The sequence below is a fragment of the Henckelia pumila genome, chromosome 2 (genome assembly GCF_033568475.1).
Source record: "Henckelia pumila isolate YLH828 chromosome 2, ASM3356847v2, whole genome shotgun sequence".
Taxonomy (NCBI): domain Eukaryota; kingdom Viridiplantae; phylum Streptophyta; class Magnoliopsida; order Lamiales; family Gesneriaceae; genus Henckelia; species Henckelia pumila.
The window spans coordinates 2,174,725-2,189,132 of record NC_133121.1 but is presented as its reverse complement, the minus strand read 5'-3'; the positions used below and the strand labels follow the sequence as shown (position 1 = coordinate 2,189,132).

The window sequence follows — 14,408 nt, the reverse complement described above, 5'->3', positions numbered from 1 at the left end:
AGGGGGTCAAATTTCATCCAAAAAGGATATAATAACTTTAAATAAAACTAAAGTTAAAATCTTTTTTATAGATAAACAACAATAATTATTTGTAACCAATATCCTTAATAAATAACTTATTTCTAAACCTAAGAATGAAGCGTCATAATATTGCTGCATTTTTGTGATATTTGTTAACTAATAGTAATTTAATGAAAAATGAAATATTTTTTTCACTCGAGAAAGAAAGAAAGAAAGAAAGAAATCTTTTTAAATACTATCCTTCAATTTGTTTATTTTTATTTTTAAAATAAAACCATATTGGTTTAAAATAAAAAAATAAAAAAAATAAAACCATATTTCCCGACCTCACACTTTTCCTAAACTTCTCATTTCTCAAGCTGCTTCTCTTCAGTTACCTCCATTCTGCGTAATCTACAACTTCTCAAAATTTGTGCGGCTTCATATTCGATTTGCTCTAAAACAAATGAATGTTTGCTACCGTGATTTGCGGCGAAGATTTTTTAGGTTCGGAGTAAGAAATTCGTTTTTTTTTCCTGGATTTAATTGCTGATTATTTCAATAATGAACCTTCGACGGGTTTATCGGGGTATAAGGTATTCGGTCTTCTTCTGTTGATGAAAGATGATCAAGCCTTTTCTGAATTCGTTAAAATATCAGTTGCTTTTAGTTTTCTGAGTTCATGAATATTAGTTTTATGCTTAGGTGTAAAGGGGTACTGTCACCTCTCACATGTTACGGGAAGATGAAAGGCGGAACTTTTTAGTGTTAGATCTTCAAATGCCAATCTGAATTTGGTTGCGGAACTTTTTGTGGATGGAGTCTCCCTTGTCTCCTGAGGACTTGTTTGGGCTATTTCAATTTAACGAGACCATTTGAACTTAGTGACCAAAATAAGGCACTTAAATCGGGTTTTCTCCCATCATTTCCCCTCTTGCAAATATACGAGCTTGTGTGAGATTAGAAATTCTTTTGTTCGCTATAATTTTGCACTCTTCGGCCTTCTTGGCTTCTTGTCATATTTATCAGCTGGCTTCAAGTATTCCCGACCCCATATATTATATATGGGATAGATAATTGCTAGCCCTTTGGGGTAAAAAAGAAGAAGGTATATTAGTATGCCATTTAAGCCGCTGTAAATCAGTATATGGCCTTCCTAAACGTTTCTATCTTCTTCAATTTGAAAAATCACTAAGAGTTTCTGAAAATGCACAGCTGTTACTACAAAATGTCCAAGAAAATAACAAACCCTGAAATGGTCTTCTTTCACAAACTTCTCTTCTCGGCTCCGCAAATCCAAATCCTTCCTCTCTCTTGGCACTCCTACATCCAGAAACAAACTCATGTGAATGTATGCATGAAATGGAAAAAAGACTCATACTTTGACTCCATTGATTCCATTCACAAATCTCTTCAACTCAAGCCCATCATCTCGATGAAAAACTTCTTTTTATCTTCTTCCTCTTCACCTCATGACAACTATTGTATTCCAATCTCAGCTGTCTCCAAAAAAGGCTTAAATTTTGGTTTAAATATAAGAGTGGCAAGGTTCTTGAGGAGTTATCCTTCTTTTTTTGAGGAGTTTACTGGGCCCCTTTACAATTTGCCTTGGTTTAGACTGACTCAGAAAGCCATTGAGCTTAATAAAGAGGAAAGAATGATTTATGAAAATTTTAAAGATGATATCATGGGTAGGCTAAAGAAGCTTATCTTGATGAGTGGTGGTAGAAAGGTGATTCCTTTGAAGGTAATTAAAGGCTTGCACTGGTATTTAGGGTTGCCTGATGAATTTTGGGAAGACCCTTCAGATTTTGTGAAAGATAGTGAGTGTTTTCGCATAGTGGACATAGAAGATGGACTGAAGGGTTTGGCAGTTTTTGAAGGTAATGACGATAATAAAGATGGGAAATTTTGGTCGCAAATGCAGAAGACTGCAATGAAGAAAGGCCTATATAATGGTGGTGCGGATGAGGCAATTGCTTTCCCATTGTTTCCTTCTAAAGGACTAAGGCTGAAACAGAAGATAAATGATTGGTTAAACGAATTTCAGTGCCTCCCTTATGTCTCCCCTTACGATGACTTTTCTTTCTTGAAACCAGACAGTGATTTATCTGAGAAACGGGTCGTGGGATTGCTTCATGAGTTGTTGAGTCTGTTTGTCGAGCATGCTGCGGAAAGAAAGGCCTTTTTATGTCTGAGGAAATGCTTGTGTTTGCCGCAGAAGATTCACAAGGCATTTGAGAGGCATCCACACATGTTTTATTTGTCGATGAAGAATAAAACCTGCACTGTTATTCTGAAAGAGGCTTATGGCAATGAACTGACCATAGAACCACATCCTCTGGCAGAAGTCAGAAAGAAGTACATCGATTTGATGAAGGAATCAGTTGTTATTTTGAGGAATAAAAAGTTGAATGGCAGAAGGGCATTTGATGAAGAAAAGTTTAGTTTAGAGAATATGGATGGCATAGATGAAGTGATTGGTACGAACAGACAATATGCTTGAATTAAATACTTGGCACATGATGTGATTGTGAAAACCTCTTACGCTTACAATGCAAGGTAATTGCTGGGTCATGGGCTCTCTTATTATATCCTATATTTTAGGAGAACCTCGAACACATAATTGATGTGCGCTCATGTATTTCTGTGATAATGTGATTGGTTGCAGAAGTAACAAAACGGCCATAGAAAGAGGAGGTTTAAGAGACAATTACATGGACTGTGTAGGTGCAGGGATAGATTTGGTTTGAATATTTAAGGATCTCTCTGAGATTTCAACTGTATTCATTGCTCTATTCGGCGGCAAAGAAGATGATTACTCGAGTCCTGGCCACGTGAATGCATAAACTAATTCTTTTTATGCTAACTTGCCACAGTTTTTGGCTCGCGAGATTAAATAATTGCTGCACTTTTCTCTTCTCATTGCAAGGTAAAATAAATAAATAATCTAGGAGCAGATTTTGTAATATAGTTTTCATTCTTTCCACCTGAACTGCAGAAAATGTTTTAACTATTTAAATATTAAGTTGACAACAATTTTGGGGACTTTAAGTTGTACAAGAAGCCCGAAGATACATTAAATTGTTGCTCTTGTTGAGTTTCTTAAATTTGCCATGATCCTAAATTGTAAAAATGTAACACAATTTTTCAGTCATTACATGGGCACCTTTATCCACATCTGTGTTTCATTCGATTTTACTAGGATTAATGCTAAATATTAATGCCAACGAAATCCTTTATATATATTAAAAAAAAACAAAAACAAAAACAAAACAAAAACGGATTCGTGGATGATAAAATAAAAAAATTTATAACACGATAATACAAATTAATAATATGAATAATAAAATCTATTTTAATTTTAATTATTATGAAATCCAAACCAATAGTTGGATGAAATAATTGCTTCCTCTGCAATGGATGCTGTCTTAATCGTTCTCGGGCAAAATCCATATGGTAGCGTTTCTGCATATCAATTATTTTTCTTGCGCAGTAACGTAAAACTGTTAGATAACCGGCTCTGTTGAACATTTTATATCGTTGCACAGTATGAAGTATTAAGTAGCGATACGAAGAACCAACAAACATAACATTATTATAAAATTTTGAATTAAAAATCAGGTGAAATTCCAAATTATAAAGAGAAACAATAATCCAAATCCAAAACACACAACTCATAAGATTTCAAATAAGAAAAAGGCAGTCGTGCTTGGGCCAACATTATTAATGCCATAAGTTCAAGCGACATAAAAAGTTCAATGATCAAGATTAAATTTTGTAACATAAGACCAAGTTGTTGATTAAGAGCATTTCTTAGGAACTCATCATGGAGCCTGAGCTTCTCCTGCACTCAGCCAACATATCCATATAGAACTGGCATTTGCTGATGTCACTTCCAAAGTTATTGACGCACTGCAGAAATAATCACCAGTCCAATAAATAAAAAACCCATTCAATATTAAGTTAGAATCGTGTCACTGTTTTACAATGCTAAGAAGCTTACATCCTGGAATGCCTTTGAGTGCACCATGCAAGCATCAGAGCCACCCATACTGGACGATGCTGGTGTTGCAACAGCCTCAGAGACGACTGTTTCGTGATGAATTGTACGAGGACCCACAACGGCGTCCACAGCCCTGTGTGCTACTGCACTTCCAGTACCAAATGCCATACCTGTTGAAGTTGAATAGAAAAAACAAATGCATTAAAGATAAACTTCTGCCAAATGGGAAAAAATGTCCAGGTCATACGTCAAAGCTTCGGTTGGCTAAAAAGGCTAACCTTGGGCTATTGTTGAACCAATGCCTCCGAACATGGATCCACCAGAACTACTTTGAAGAGGAGCTGGTGGAGGAGCATGATTCACTGCATGGATTAGGCGAAAAAATGATGAGATTGGAAGCAACATTCATCACATAGCATACTTAATATGGTACGGACATTGTTTCAAATGATTCTAACAAGGATCTTTTACATAGCTTAAACATTGAATGTTGGGAAAAAAAACTAGCATACATAGCTCCGACGCCGATCCAATCTCGCTTGTAATTTATAATCGATTGAATGGTTAGGAACAAATTACCTGGTTGAGGTGGATTCCGGGCTGGAGCCGGACGAGGAGCTGGACGTGCTGATCTTCCTGTAAAATGAATTACATGGGTTAAGCTAAATGGACTGTTCCTAGAAAATAAGCACTCAAAGTCATATGGTAGCCGATCTATACCAAAATCAAAGCCATTTAAATGCAAACGCACATCTACGACTCTGCCTATACACTACAATGCCAAGTGGGGAACCGTAAACATAACTACTTTAGCGTGTCAAATGTGTATTGTCAAATGTGTATTGTCAAACTGTATTGTCAAATGAAGCAATACAAGAGAATAAGTACTCAAGTTCTGTTTTCAGTGACAGAGTCAAACCACCAAGCACATGAGGCAACACAATATTCAAAATAACAAAAGAAAGTAGTTCGGAAAAACAAGGGTATGTTGGATTCATTTTCTAGCTCTTTTATTCTTATTTCGGAAATGAAACTAAACATTACCTTTCTGTTTCCCAAAACCCAATTGTTTTTTGACATCTCCAACCATAATCAATTCTTGTCTATAATTATATCCTACTCCAATAAACTGTTTTTTAAGTTGTAAAATTTTAAAGGCACCGCATACTCATTGAAGAGTTGCATAATCTATAACACATACCATCATCACCTCAACTATTTATGAAAATTTTTAAAAATACCTCCAATACAAGTTAAGGGAGTTGTTGTCTTAAAAACATATTTAAAAGAATAACTGAAAACAAGTCTAAGCATAGATGAACAATAACAACCCTTGTGATTGTTTTTTCAACATCCAGAACAACTCTAGCAGAATATACAAATAATGGCTAAGCAGAATCTCCAGAAACACAAATCCTAATCGCAATTAAATCTTTAAAATCCCTTAAAAACCAAGGCCATAACCATCAATAGTGAAAAAGAAAAGATCTTTCACAATCAATCAGACGTAGAAAATTTTAGACAATCAAATAACAGTCCAAGCAAGCATTCGTTGCCCAAAGCAGCACAAATCACATCTAAAATTTGCATAACCCTAGACCCAGCACACTAGCAATCAATCTTAAATGGAAAAATCCCAGATGGTCAAGAATTGGTTGGAAACATAAATCATTCGTAAATATCAAACCTTTAAAATTGTTTCGTATCACACACATATACATATAAATCTAACAGAAAATGAAACAAAACAAAGGGCGAGGGCGAGTTCGAGATCGGACCAATATTTATTCGTTTCAGAAGATACAATAAAGTGAAAGAATCAGGAAATCAACCTCCGGAGCTACGGCGAGGCATGATTTCTTCGAGGTTTGGGGGTAGAGCAACGACGAAATGAAGCTTGGACCTTGATGGCTTGAAATGAAAACCCTAGATATGCATTTAAAGGCGAAAATAAAGAATCTTGGAATTGCCATGGTGATACGTGTCTGTTTCTGAATGGCTGAAAAATATTATAATTTATTTTTTGAAGACAGATAAATTTCATCCAAATCCATCAAATGGCTGGGTCAATCCATTCCAACAATAACTTAATTATTTATTATTATGCACTTAATTTTTAAAAAATTCGAAGATATATTATGGTTCGCTTAGATTATATAAGTCATATTTATTTTTTATCTCTTAAATATATAGACACATAATATTTACTAATAGTTTTTTACACTTTTTTACTTACATATCCTTATTAAATCATCTTGAATTGTGAAATTATTTTTTGAATGCATTAAATTAAGATCAAATAGTAAGTGAATACATAATTTGTTATTCCATTGATTTAAAAAGTAAAACTATATAAACGGAAACGAAGATAGTAAAATATTAAATATTTCAAATAAACTCTTGTGAGATGTCATGTCCTATGCAATCATATTCATAAAAAGATATTATTTTTCAGTGTACACATGATTCGAGTTTAGCCGACATAAATCATTTCTTAAAAAAAAAATTGAACTAGAAAAAGACTCCATCTCATATGAAACAGTGCCGCATTGGCTTGTGGGAATTCTAAATCATTTTTAGATATTACAAGGGGTGGGTGGGTCATAGTCGTGATTTAGAATTTTCAGCGTGGGTAAGATGGAATAATTCCCGTGAAATAATTAGGCTGGACAAAATGTTTATTCCTTTTTATTAAGTCAGCTACAAAAACCAGAAGAACATAGTTCAAGAAAAATGAACGTGGAAGAAGAGGTTGGCCGACTCAAAGAGGAGATCAAACGTCTGGGTACACCCCAAGGCGATGGCTCCTACAAGGTACACATTCTTTTTGATTTGATTCAGACCCATGTTATTTTATTGACACCATTTCCATTGTATCACTCGTTTTAGGATGTAATTCTCAACTTGGATAGCAGATTTGTAGGATTGTTAATTTTTTTTGGTTTTTCGGATTGATCCCGCATTTTTCCCTTCGCGTTGCTGGTTCTAGGAGTAGTCATTTTTTAATGTTTTGGTTGATTTGATTCAGATCCATGTTAATTTATCCCACTCGATCACCGTATTCACATTGCATTGCTTGTTTTTGGATGTAAGGTGCAAGATTCAGTTTTTCTTTAATATGGATTCTGCTCTGTGGTTGGATTATGACTGAATACCTGTTTATATGTTTCAAATTTTCATATTGATTAATTAATTTATTTAGCTTCGAATGCAGTTATCTGAACCTGTATGAATGCATATTTTGTTATAGTAACTGTTGGGTCAAAAAAGATCACTGAAGATCAGAGCTTAGATCTTGAGGTCCGCCTCTGTATTAATTTTTCAGACCAAAATCTTATCAAGTGTAATTTGTCAATAGTTTGAGCATGAATCGAATTCTTGGGGTAAGGCTCTTGCAATTAACAAGCTACTGGTAAGTTTTCGTGAATTAGTGAGGATGAACCATGAAACTAATGGTTTTTCTAAGAAGAGTGAATTTTGGGATTACTGCTCAATCAAATGTACACACACTATTTGTTTGGCAAACATCCAAGCTCTTATTTTATGGATTGAACCACATGGAAACTGTTTTATAAATGGTGATGGACTCAGAAATAGCTTGAATGCTTTATGGTTTTACTATTATTCTTCAAGTTTATAAACTGATGCAAAATGCTATCCGAATTGATGGTTTTTCCCAAAATAGCCTGCATACCATAGGTAGATATAGACAAGCATTCCTCTTGTATTTGAGGATACTTGAGTATTATTGTAAGATGGAGAAATGCCCAGCTCAAGTAAACCTCTTATTCCCTTCATATTTTGTAACTTTGCATAATTTTACATTATTTCCTGGATCATCTGCACAGGAGGCTGATGGTGCCAAAATATATATGATATGCATCAGGTATCTTTAGATGATACGCAACAATTTAACTGTTGGTGTGACATTGGTTTAGTATCTTCGAAAATTTTGTCAAAATTCTTGAAAAAAATGGTGAAGTGGTTTAAAAGATGCATCAGATGAATTAACTACATAGCATGTCTCCTGATTATACCTCATGGAGAGATAGTCTTACTCATTTAATACTGGAACAGCTTAAAGTTTCACAAGTTCTGTTTTCAGAACTTATATGAGTTCTTACAGGTTTGTGCAAATTTTCATCAATAGATGTAAAAGGTTCTATGTGCTGTAATTCTGTCTCATTATGCTGTATAAAGAAGATGAATGCATATATAGTGTGAATCTATCAACAAATATGATGTTTCATCTATCAAAACATTATTTATTTGGTATCTTGTAAGAACCATCCTCTTAACAGAAAAACTTGTGGGAGATTACCGAATTTGAGTTACATAGATTGTCCATCTCATAGATCTTCTAACTCTTCTGCTGCAATGTTTACTTTTTTATATTTTGAAGGTCACCTTTGGCATGCTGTTTAATGACGATAGGTGTGCAAACATATTTGAAGCATTAGTTGGAACACTACGTGCAGCAAAAAAACGCAAGGTTTTAACCTATGATGGTGAGCTATTGTTGCAAGGAGTTCATGACAATGTCGAAATAATTCTCAAACCCGAAGCAACATCAAGTGATGTCCCTCTGAAAAGTTAATATATCATCTTCTAAAGTGTCCCGTTCCTTCTACGGGTAAAAATTGGTGCTCTATTCTGTCCAATGAAATATTGTTTGAAGATTGTAAACTCCAATGTTGTATACTTTTGTGGTGTTTGTTTAACTCTCTCTTGAGCTCTCTCGGTTTGAGACTTTTGAGTGACCTGTTATGTTAATAGTGATTAATTGTGTTTAAGAAAACCATGGTGGCCTAAACTTGTATGTGCTACAGAGTCATGCCTCATAACTTCTTTAGAGAAATTTTGCTTTATTAAAGTGGTGTTGTAACAACCGAAAAACTATTTATAATCGAATTTCACAATAAATCTCTTTGATTCGTCAAGGATACCTTTGTTTTCATTTCTAATTCCCAAATTTCATTTATTTGAATATAATTTTACTAGAACTAATAATATTTATTATAATTGTCATATCCAACAATATTTTTAACAGTTACTTTGTGCATAGAAGCATTTGCTTTGACTGCTAAATATAGCATAAAAAGATACTGTGAGCTGACAGAGTTACAATGAAAAGAGATACTCCACAGATCTGCCATTTATTTAATTTTAATTCATTGGACTCATTTTTCAATATTTTCTCCAACCTTAAAATTAAATCTTTGTCAATCATATACATCTCAATACGTAATGTTTGATTCAACTTCTTAAACAGCCGTCAGTATATTACACGATGCAATATGAATGATAGAAAGTATCTCGACAAAACATAAGTAATATCCCTTTGATCTCCCAAAACTAACTTCTAAAATCCTTGCCCAAATATTGGGTTGAATTTCTCACAGGTATGGCCTTTCACTGAAAGCGTATATAAGTGCATGAAGAAACTGAACCGGATCATCAGACAGACCCCTATCTATGAGTTAACGTGAACAAAACTAGCCAACTCTTAACTTTGCCAGCAATTGAATCTTCATCAATTATCTATATGTCGAGTCGTGGTGGGTAGGCATTAAATGCTAAAAGAATGTCGGCAGAAAATTGCGGAGTCTTTTTTCATGTTGAACCTGATCATATGAATGCTTGGAGTAGGCTCTGAGCAGACAATGTTTCATCTGGTGTACCGGATATGGCGACTATTCTATCGGTGGCTCCAGGCTGGGGCTCGAGAACAATGATTTTTGCTCCAGAGATCTATTTATCACAATTTCACTAGTGAAAAACAGTCTAATAAACATAGTTTGTCAAAAAACTTTACTGTAGTTGAATCAAATTTTAATATATGAAATCAGCATTTCATCGCCAATGGGAACACAGAGAACTCGATTAGAAGGTCCCAAAACCCCCCAAATTTTTTCATCAGATCATTATTGAAAGCGATGCGCTGATGCCAAGTGCCTTCCACAAAAAACAGGCAGAACGGTAACTTTAGATACCTGTCTCAAACGATCCAAGTTGCTCCCATTTTCCCCATAAACGGAACCAATGGCATTCCCAGGTACAACAATCTCCACAGTCGTGTTTGCCTCAGTTTCAGATCCTCTTCCACTGTCAACACAGATAGAAAAGAAGCACTCAGTATTTTTTTTGGACACTTCGTAAACTTTACTTTCTTTCTACATGCAAGCAAACCATGGCCATCTCATGGTATGGCATTCATTACACGAGACAACCAGAAGAGTTAGTACATGGGATAGTATCTTTACATCAACAACATGGTGTTGAGGGCTCAGTTTTGTATAATCATAGATACTAGAGGTGCAAGGCGCACTAAGACATATGGGTATAGAGCATAGATGCAAGGCATTGGGCAAGGCACATAAGTATTAGGATAAAATACCAGAATCTAAGTAGTTGGGAAGACAAGATGTGCTTAAAATATTGATGAGCAATAATAACACATTTTGTAGTTCTCAGGAGAAAATAAATGAATACTAATATGTTGCATCCCGAGCCTTTGAAGTGCAGTTAAACTTGTGTTTCTCGGCTAAGGCCGGTCCTTGATTGAGAGGTTGGGTCATAGCTTGCATCTAGATGCCAGGACTAAGCCTCACTGACTGATCCACCACTGGGAGAAAAGTCATATATTGCTTTCCAGATGCGTAGAACATAAAGGACTGTGCTTATCAGCTATGTGTAGTATGTGAATGACAGCTCAAGAATGTCCAGCTAAAGGCAACGTATTACTTGAAGGGCCATGACTCGGATCAAAGCTTAAACTGAACAATGATACACCAAAAAAGTTCAGGCACCCTATGTTGCAAGTAATAATAAGTTTCATATTTTGACAAAAAAATGTTCTCCAGGATAAAATAAACATTGGCGTTTAGCCTTGATCAGATGTGACCAGTTTAAAAAATACAACAGGCCAATCAATTTTTTCGTGATCCACATAACATGAATAGCACTCATATACAGAGTACCATGAAGCAAACCAGCTGACCATAATTATCATTACTTATTGTCCATCAGATCCCGGGACTACCAAATATCATAACTTTATAGGCATTAAATATCACTTAGTGATGTACTTCCACATTTCAAATTTGTTTCTTTTCTTACCTTGACAAAAAACACCTCGCCAATATAAGGTATGCCTTCTGAAGGTATCAGAAAATGACAGAACAATTACTTAGGATTCCTAGCACTATTTTTCATTAGCACTCGGTTCATCAGAAATTTCATATATTTCTAACAAAATATATAATTTAAAAAGATAACCTAGCATATGTTATATTGTCAATCACAAATAATAGTGTAAAATAACCAAGGTTTTGAAAGTCATAAACAACACCGACCTGCCAAGTTCCACAGCACCTTGAATTGAATGTAACTTTCTGTCCATTTCCGTACCACGCTCCTGGTCTTCCCCAGAAATTGTCTACAAACAGTCATTCATCGGACAAAAAATCAGCAAAATGATAAAGATAGATAAAAGAAGAGGTAATGGTGAAAAATATCTAAAATTCTTACCAATGATGCCAATAAACTAGGTGACATAGGCCGGTCAATATCGTAGGAAGTTCGATGATATATACTTTGTGGCAAAGACTTGAGCTCTTTAAGATTGTCGGGTGTGCCAAAAGATTGATACAACCCAAGTGGGATAGGATCTCTTACTCTCAAGTAAGGATTGTTCTGGATAGTTCCACTTCCAATTGATGTTTTTGCAGACATGATGTTATCTCGTAATCTAGCAGTCACCTTACTGAGAGCAACTTTAACATTTCCAAACTCCCCAGTTATCTGAAAAATAGAAAAGTCCTACAACTACTTAGCACTTACGTGACCATCATTGCACAAAAGGCACAACGACCACATTGAAGGCAGCAAGTGAAACACCAAAAATTCAAAATTATTGCACCTGAACAACTTTTTCATTTTCCGAGCCGCACTTAGGAACTTGGTCGCCACCGATAATCCATATGCCAGCACCAGTTACCTTTCTCATCTCTGAAATTATTGCGCCTCCTTGCCCCAACAGACAAAAGACCTGATTCGATGGTACCAAAAGTCGAGCAGATACAGGTGACGCTTTTGAATCCAAATACCACCCCTTCTCCATACGAACCTCCATACACCTATTGAAGACGAGGATGACTGCTTTTTGTGCAGGCGAGTGTTGTCTCTCCACATTCTACACAACCCCAAAACAGGGGAAAAAATCAACTCATATGCCCATGTAAACAAAACAAGAGTAGTGAAAGCGAAAACTGAAAATACCTCCATAGAACTGATAGTTATTATGTTTTCGTCACACTCAGCTAAAGCACGCCCAACACGTATGGAAGCGCCACTTTCACTTTCAAGAGCCCTGACAACTGATCCTCCTTTGCCAATAACAGCACCAACTTGGTAGTTCGGGCATAGTATCTTAAAAACAACTTCTTGCCGTGATGTCATAGAGTCCTCGGTAGAAATCTTTTCAGGTGCGGACAGTAAAGTATCATCTCTTAAAGTTTGCTTAATGGAGTTTGAAGGCATAAATTGTAGCATTGGACTCTGGTGCCGAGGTAAACTCACAGGTGGAATTGATGAAGACTCCACCTCAGAAGGTCTGGCTCCATGCGTTGTTGTTCTCTCAAATGGTGGAAACTCTTGTAGGCGGCTGGTGACAGCCACAAGAGCTTTCTTAACGGCCATAACATCTCCTTCAATCTGTAAATACATCGAGCCAATAAGTGATAAACAGTAACAACAAGAAACTAACCAGTGTGAACCTGGCATGCTAAGTGTTATGTAACAGAGAGAACAAAAAAATTCTAGAAGTTCATACATGGCAAATGCCATTGCAAAAAGTTCTCATGGCACACATACCTAACCAGCACAAACAACCGACTGAGAGAAACTATGCTTTGCAAAAATTTTAACTAACTGAATTCTAAAGATAAAAGAAGAAGACATGACAACGTCGAAATGAATCCCCTTTGAAGCTACATCACTAAACACATCTCAGGTACATGGTGTTTTTGCTAGTTTGGATTTAGAAATCTTTTGCCAGTGAGCTGGATTGCTGGAACATTCCGCAATTTAAATTAAATTCAATTGCATGGAGATGTTTTCCAGTCACTCCACAACTGCATGTCTATTTTTGGAAAAGTACTAACCCAAATACTACACTTCAAGTGTTATCCGGACAATATTATGTGGAGCTTCCTAATGTACTTTCAGTTTATTTTTGGCAGCATTAACATTTACAAAGAACAATCATTTGATCAATTATAGTACAAATGATAATTCAACAGAATCAATTACTTCACATGGGGCAATTCTTAGTATCAGGACAGCAGCATATCTATGTACATGATCGATACCGGTTCAAATAAAAAATTGTACTTTAAATTAATTTGTTCCCATTGCCATGAACTCAAACTAACAAATGCATCCTTTTAAGTTCTGAACTCACTTCCACGATTTCATCAGTAGGCGACCCGAGAGAGGGAAACTCTTCAGGCTTCAAGACTCTGATTCGGGACCCCGAGTCATCCCTGATCTTCTCTACCACTTTACCCCCTTTCCCTATGATGGCCCCCGCTTGATTCTTCCACACCAACAGCCTACATAGCACATTACCCTCAACCGCCCTTGCAACAGCGGCAGAGTCTGCCTCAATCGCCACCTCCACCACCCTCTCAAAAACCCTCAACGCACCTTCTTGTGCAGCCGACACCTCAAACCACTCATCCCCATGGAGCGTGATTCTATTGGTGGCAAGGGGAGAGGAACTAACAGTGATGAGCCGGTGTTCCGACAAGTTTTTCGGTTCTTCCACTCGGATTTTGGACTTGGTGAGTTGCTCTAGGTTCTTGACGATGGAGCCCGACTTTCCGATAATCCCACCAACACATGAGGCGGGGCAGACGATGCGGAAAGTTACGTGGCCCGGGGGAACATATAGAGTCGATTGATGAGGCCTGGAACGTAAAGAAAGCGCGGCTCCTCCATCAAGCGATTGGGTGAAATGGGTCGTACAGTTGGGATCATTGGTGGGTTCGTCCATTGTGGTTGAAGCAGAGTGAACATGGCGTTTTGCTGGTGGGAAGTGGAAGGAACTTTCCATTGTACATACACACTATGGTTTGAGTTTCTCTGTATGTATGCACGTATACATATACGTATACTTATGGCGTATCAGTGCGTGGCTGGGCGGAAGAAGAGGGGAAGGAAGATGCATAGGAGAATCATTTTCAGAGACTCACAACTAAATAAAAATTAAAAACATTTATTTTTTTATTATTTTTTTAGAAACAAAAACATTTTATATTCTGTTAAAATAATCCATAAAGTAACTAATTGGTTAAAATTTAAGCTGTTATTTTCTGTTATGTTGCCTATTTTAAAAATA

The 14,408-nt window shown here is 36.2% G+C and overlaps 4 protein-coding genes across 6 annotated transcripts; 2 read left to right on the top strand and 2 right to left on the bottom strand.

The window, feature by feature from the left end:
• Positions 1–384: 384 nt before the first annotated feature.
• On the top strand, positions 385–3,038 carry LOC140882565 (protein WHAT'S THIS FACTOR 9, mitochondrial). 3 transcript variants are annotated; one of them, XM_073288639.1, is made up of 2 exons: positions 385–507; positions 706–3,038. In XM_073288639.1, exon 2 carries the CDS (start codon positions 1,208–1,210, stop codon positions 2,504–2,506), a length of 1,299 nt encoding a protein of 432 aa, XP_073144740.1. In that variant the 5' UTR covers positions 385–507; positions 706–1,207; the 3' UTR covers positions 2,507–3,038. The 3 variants fall into 3 exon arrangements, 2 of the variants coding, with proteins under 2 accessions (XP_073144740.1, XP_073144739.1); XR_012150243.1 differs by having other exon boundaries at positions 400–2,562; positions 2,672–3,038; XM_073288638.1 differs by having other exon boundaries at positions 400–596.
• A 539-nt stretch (positions 3,039–3,577) lies between these two features.
• LOC140882600 (uncharacterized) lies at positions 3,578–5,940 on the bottom strand. The gene is made up of 5 exons (XM_073288691.1): positions 5,839–5,940; positions 4,586–4,642; positions 4,285–4,368; positions 4,007–4,176; positions 3,578–3,915 (listed from the first exon to the last, which is right to left on the bottom strand). The coding sequence occupies exons 1-5, from the start codon at positions 5,858–5,860 to the stop codon at positions 3,817–3,819; spliced, it is 432 nt and encodes a 143-aa protein (XP_073144792.1). The 5' UTR covers positions 5,861–5,940; the 3' UTR covers positions 3,578–3,816.
• Positions 5,941–6,633: 693 nt separating this feature from the next.
• LOC140882067 (costars family protein) lies at positions 6,634–8,825 on the top strand. The gene is made up of 2 exons (XM_073287814.1): positions 6,634–6,820; positions 8,409–8,825. The coding sequence occupies exons 1-2, from the start codon at positions 6,740–6,742 to the stop codon at positions 8,601–8,603; spliced, it is 276 nt and encodes a 91-aa protein (XP_073143915.1). The 5' UTR covers positions 6,634–6,739; the 3' UTR covers positions 8,604–8,825.
• A 384-nt stretch (positions 8,826–9,209) lies between these two features.
• Positions 9,210–14,215, bottom strand: LOC140882066 (KH domain-containing protein HEN4-like). Its single transcript, XM_073287813.1, has 7 exons — positions 13,470–14,215; positions 12,287–12,721; positions 11,928–12,200; positions 11,537–11,809; positions 11,362–11,444; positions 10,000–10,111; positions 9,210–9,757 (listed from the first exon to the last, which is right to left on the bottom strand). The coding sequence occupies exons 1-7, from the start codon at positions 14,121–14,123 to the stop codon at positions 9,635–9,637; spliced, it is 1,953 nt and encodes a 650-aa protein (XP_073143914.1). The 5' UTR covers positions 14,124–14,215; the 3' UTR covers positions 9,210–9,634.
• Positions 14,216–14,408: the final 193 nt, after the last annotated feature.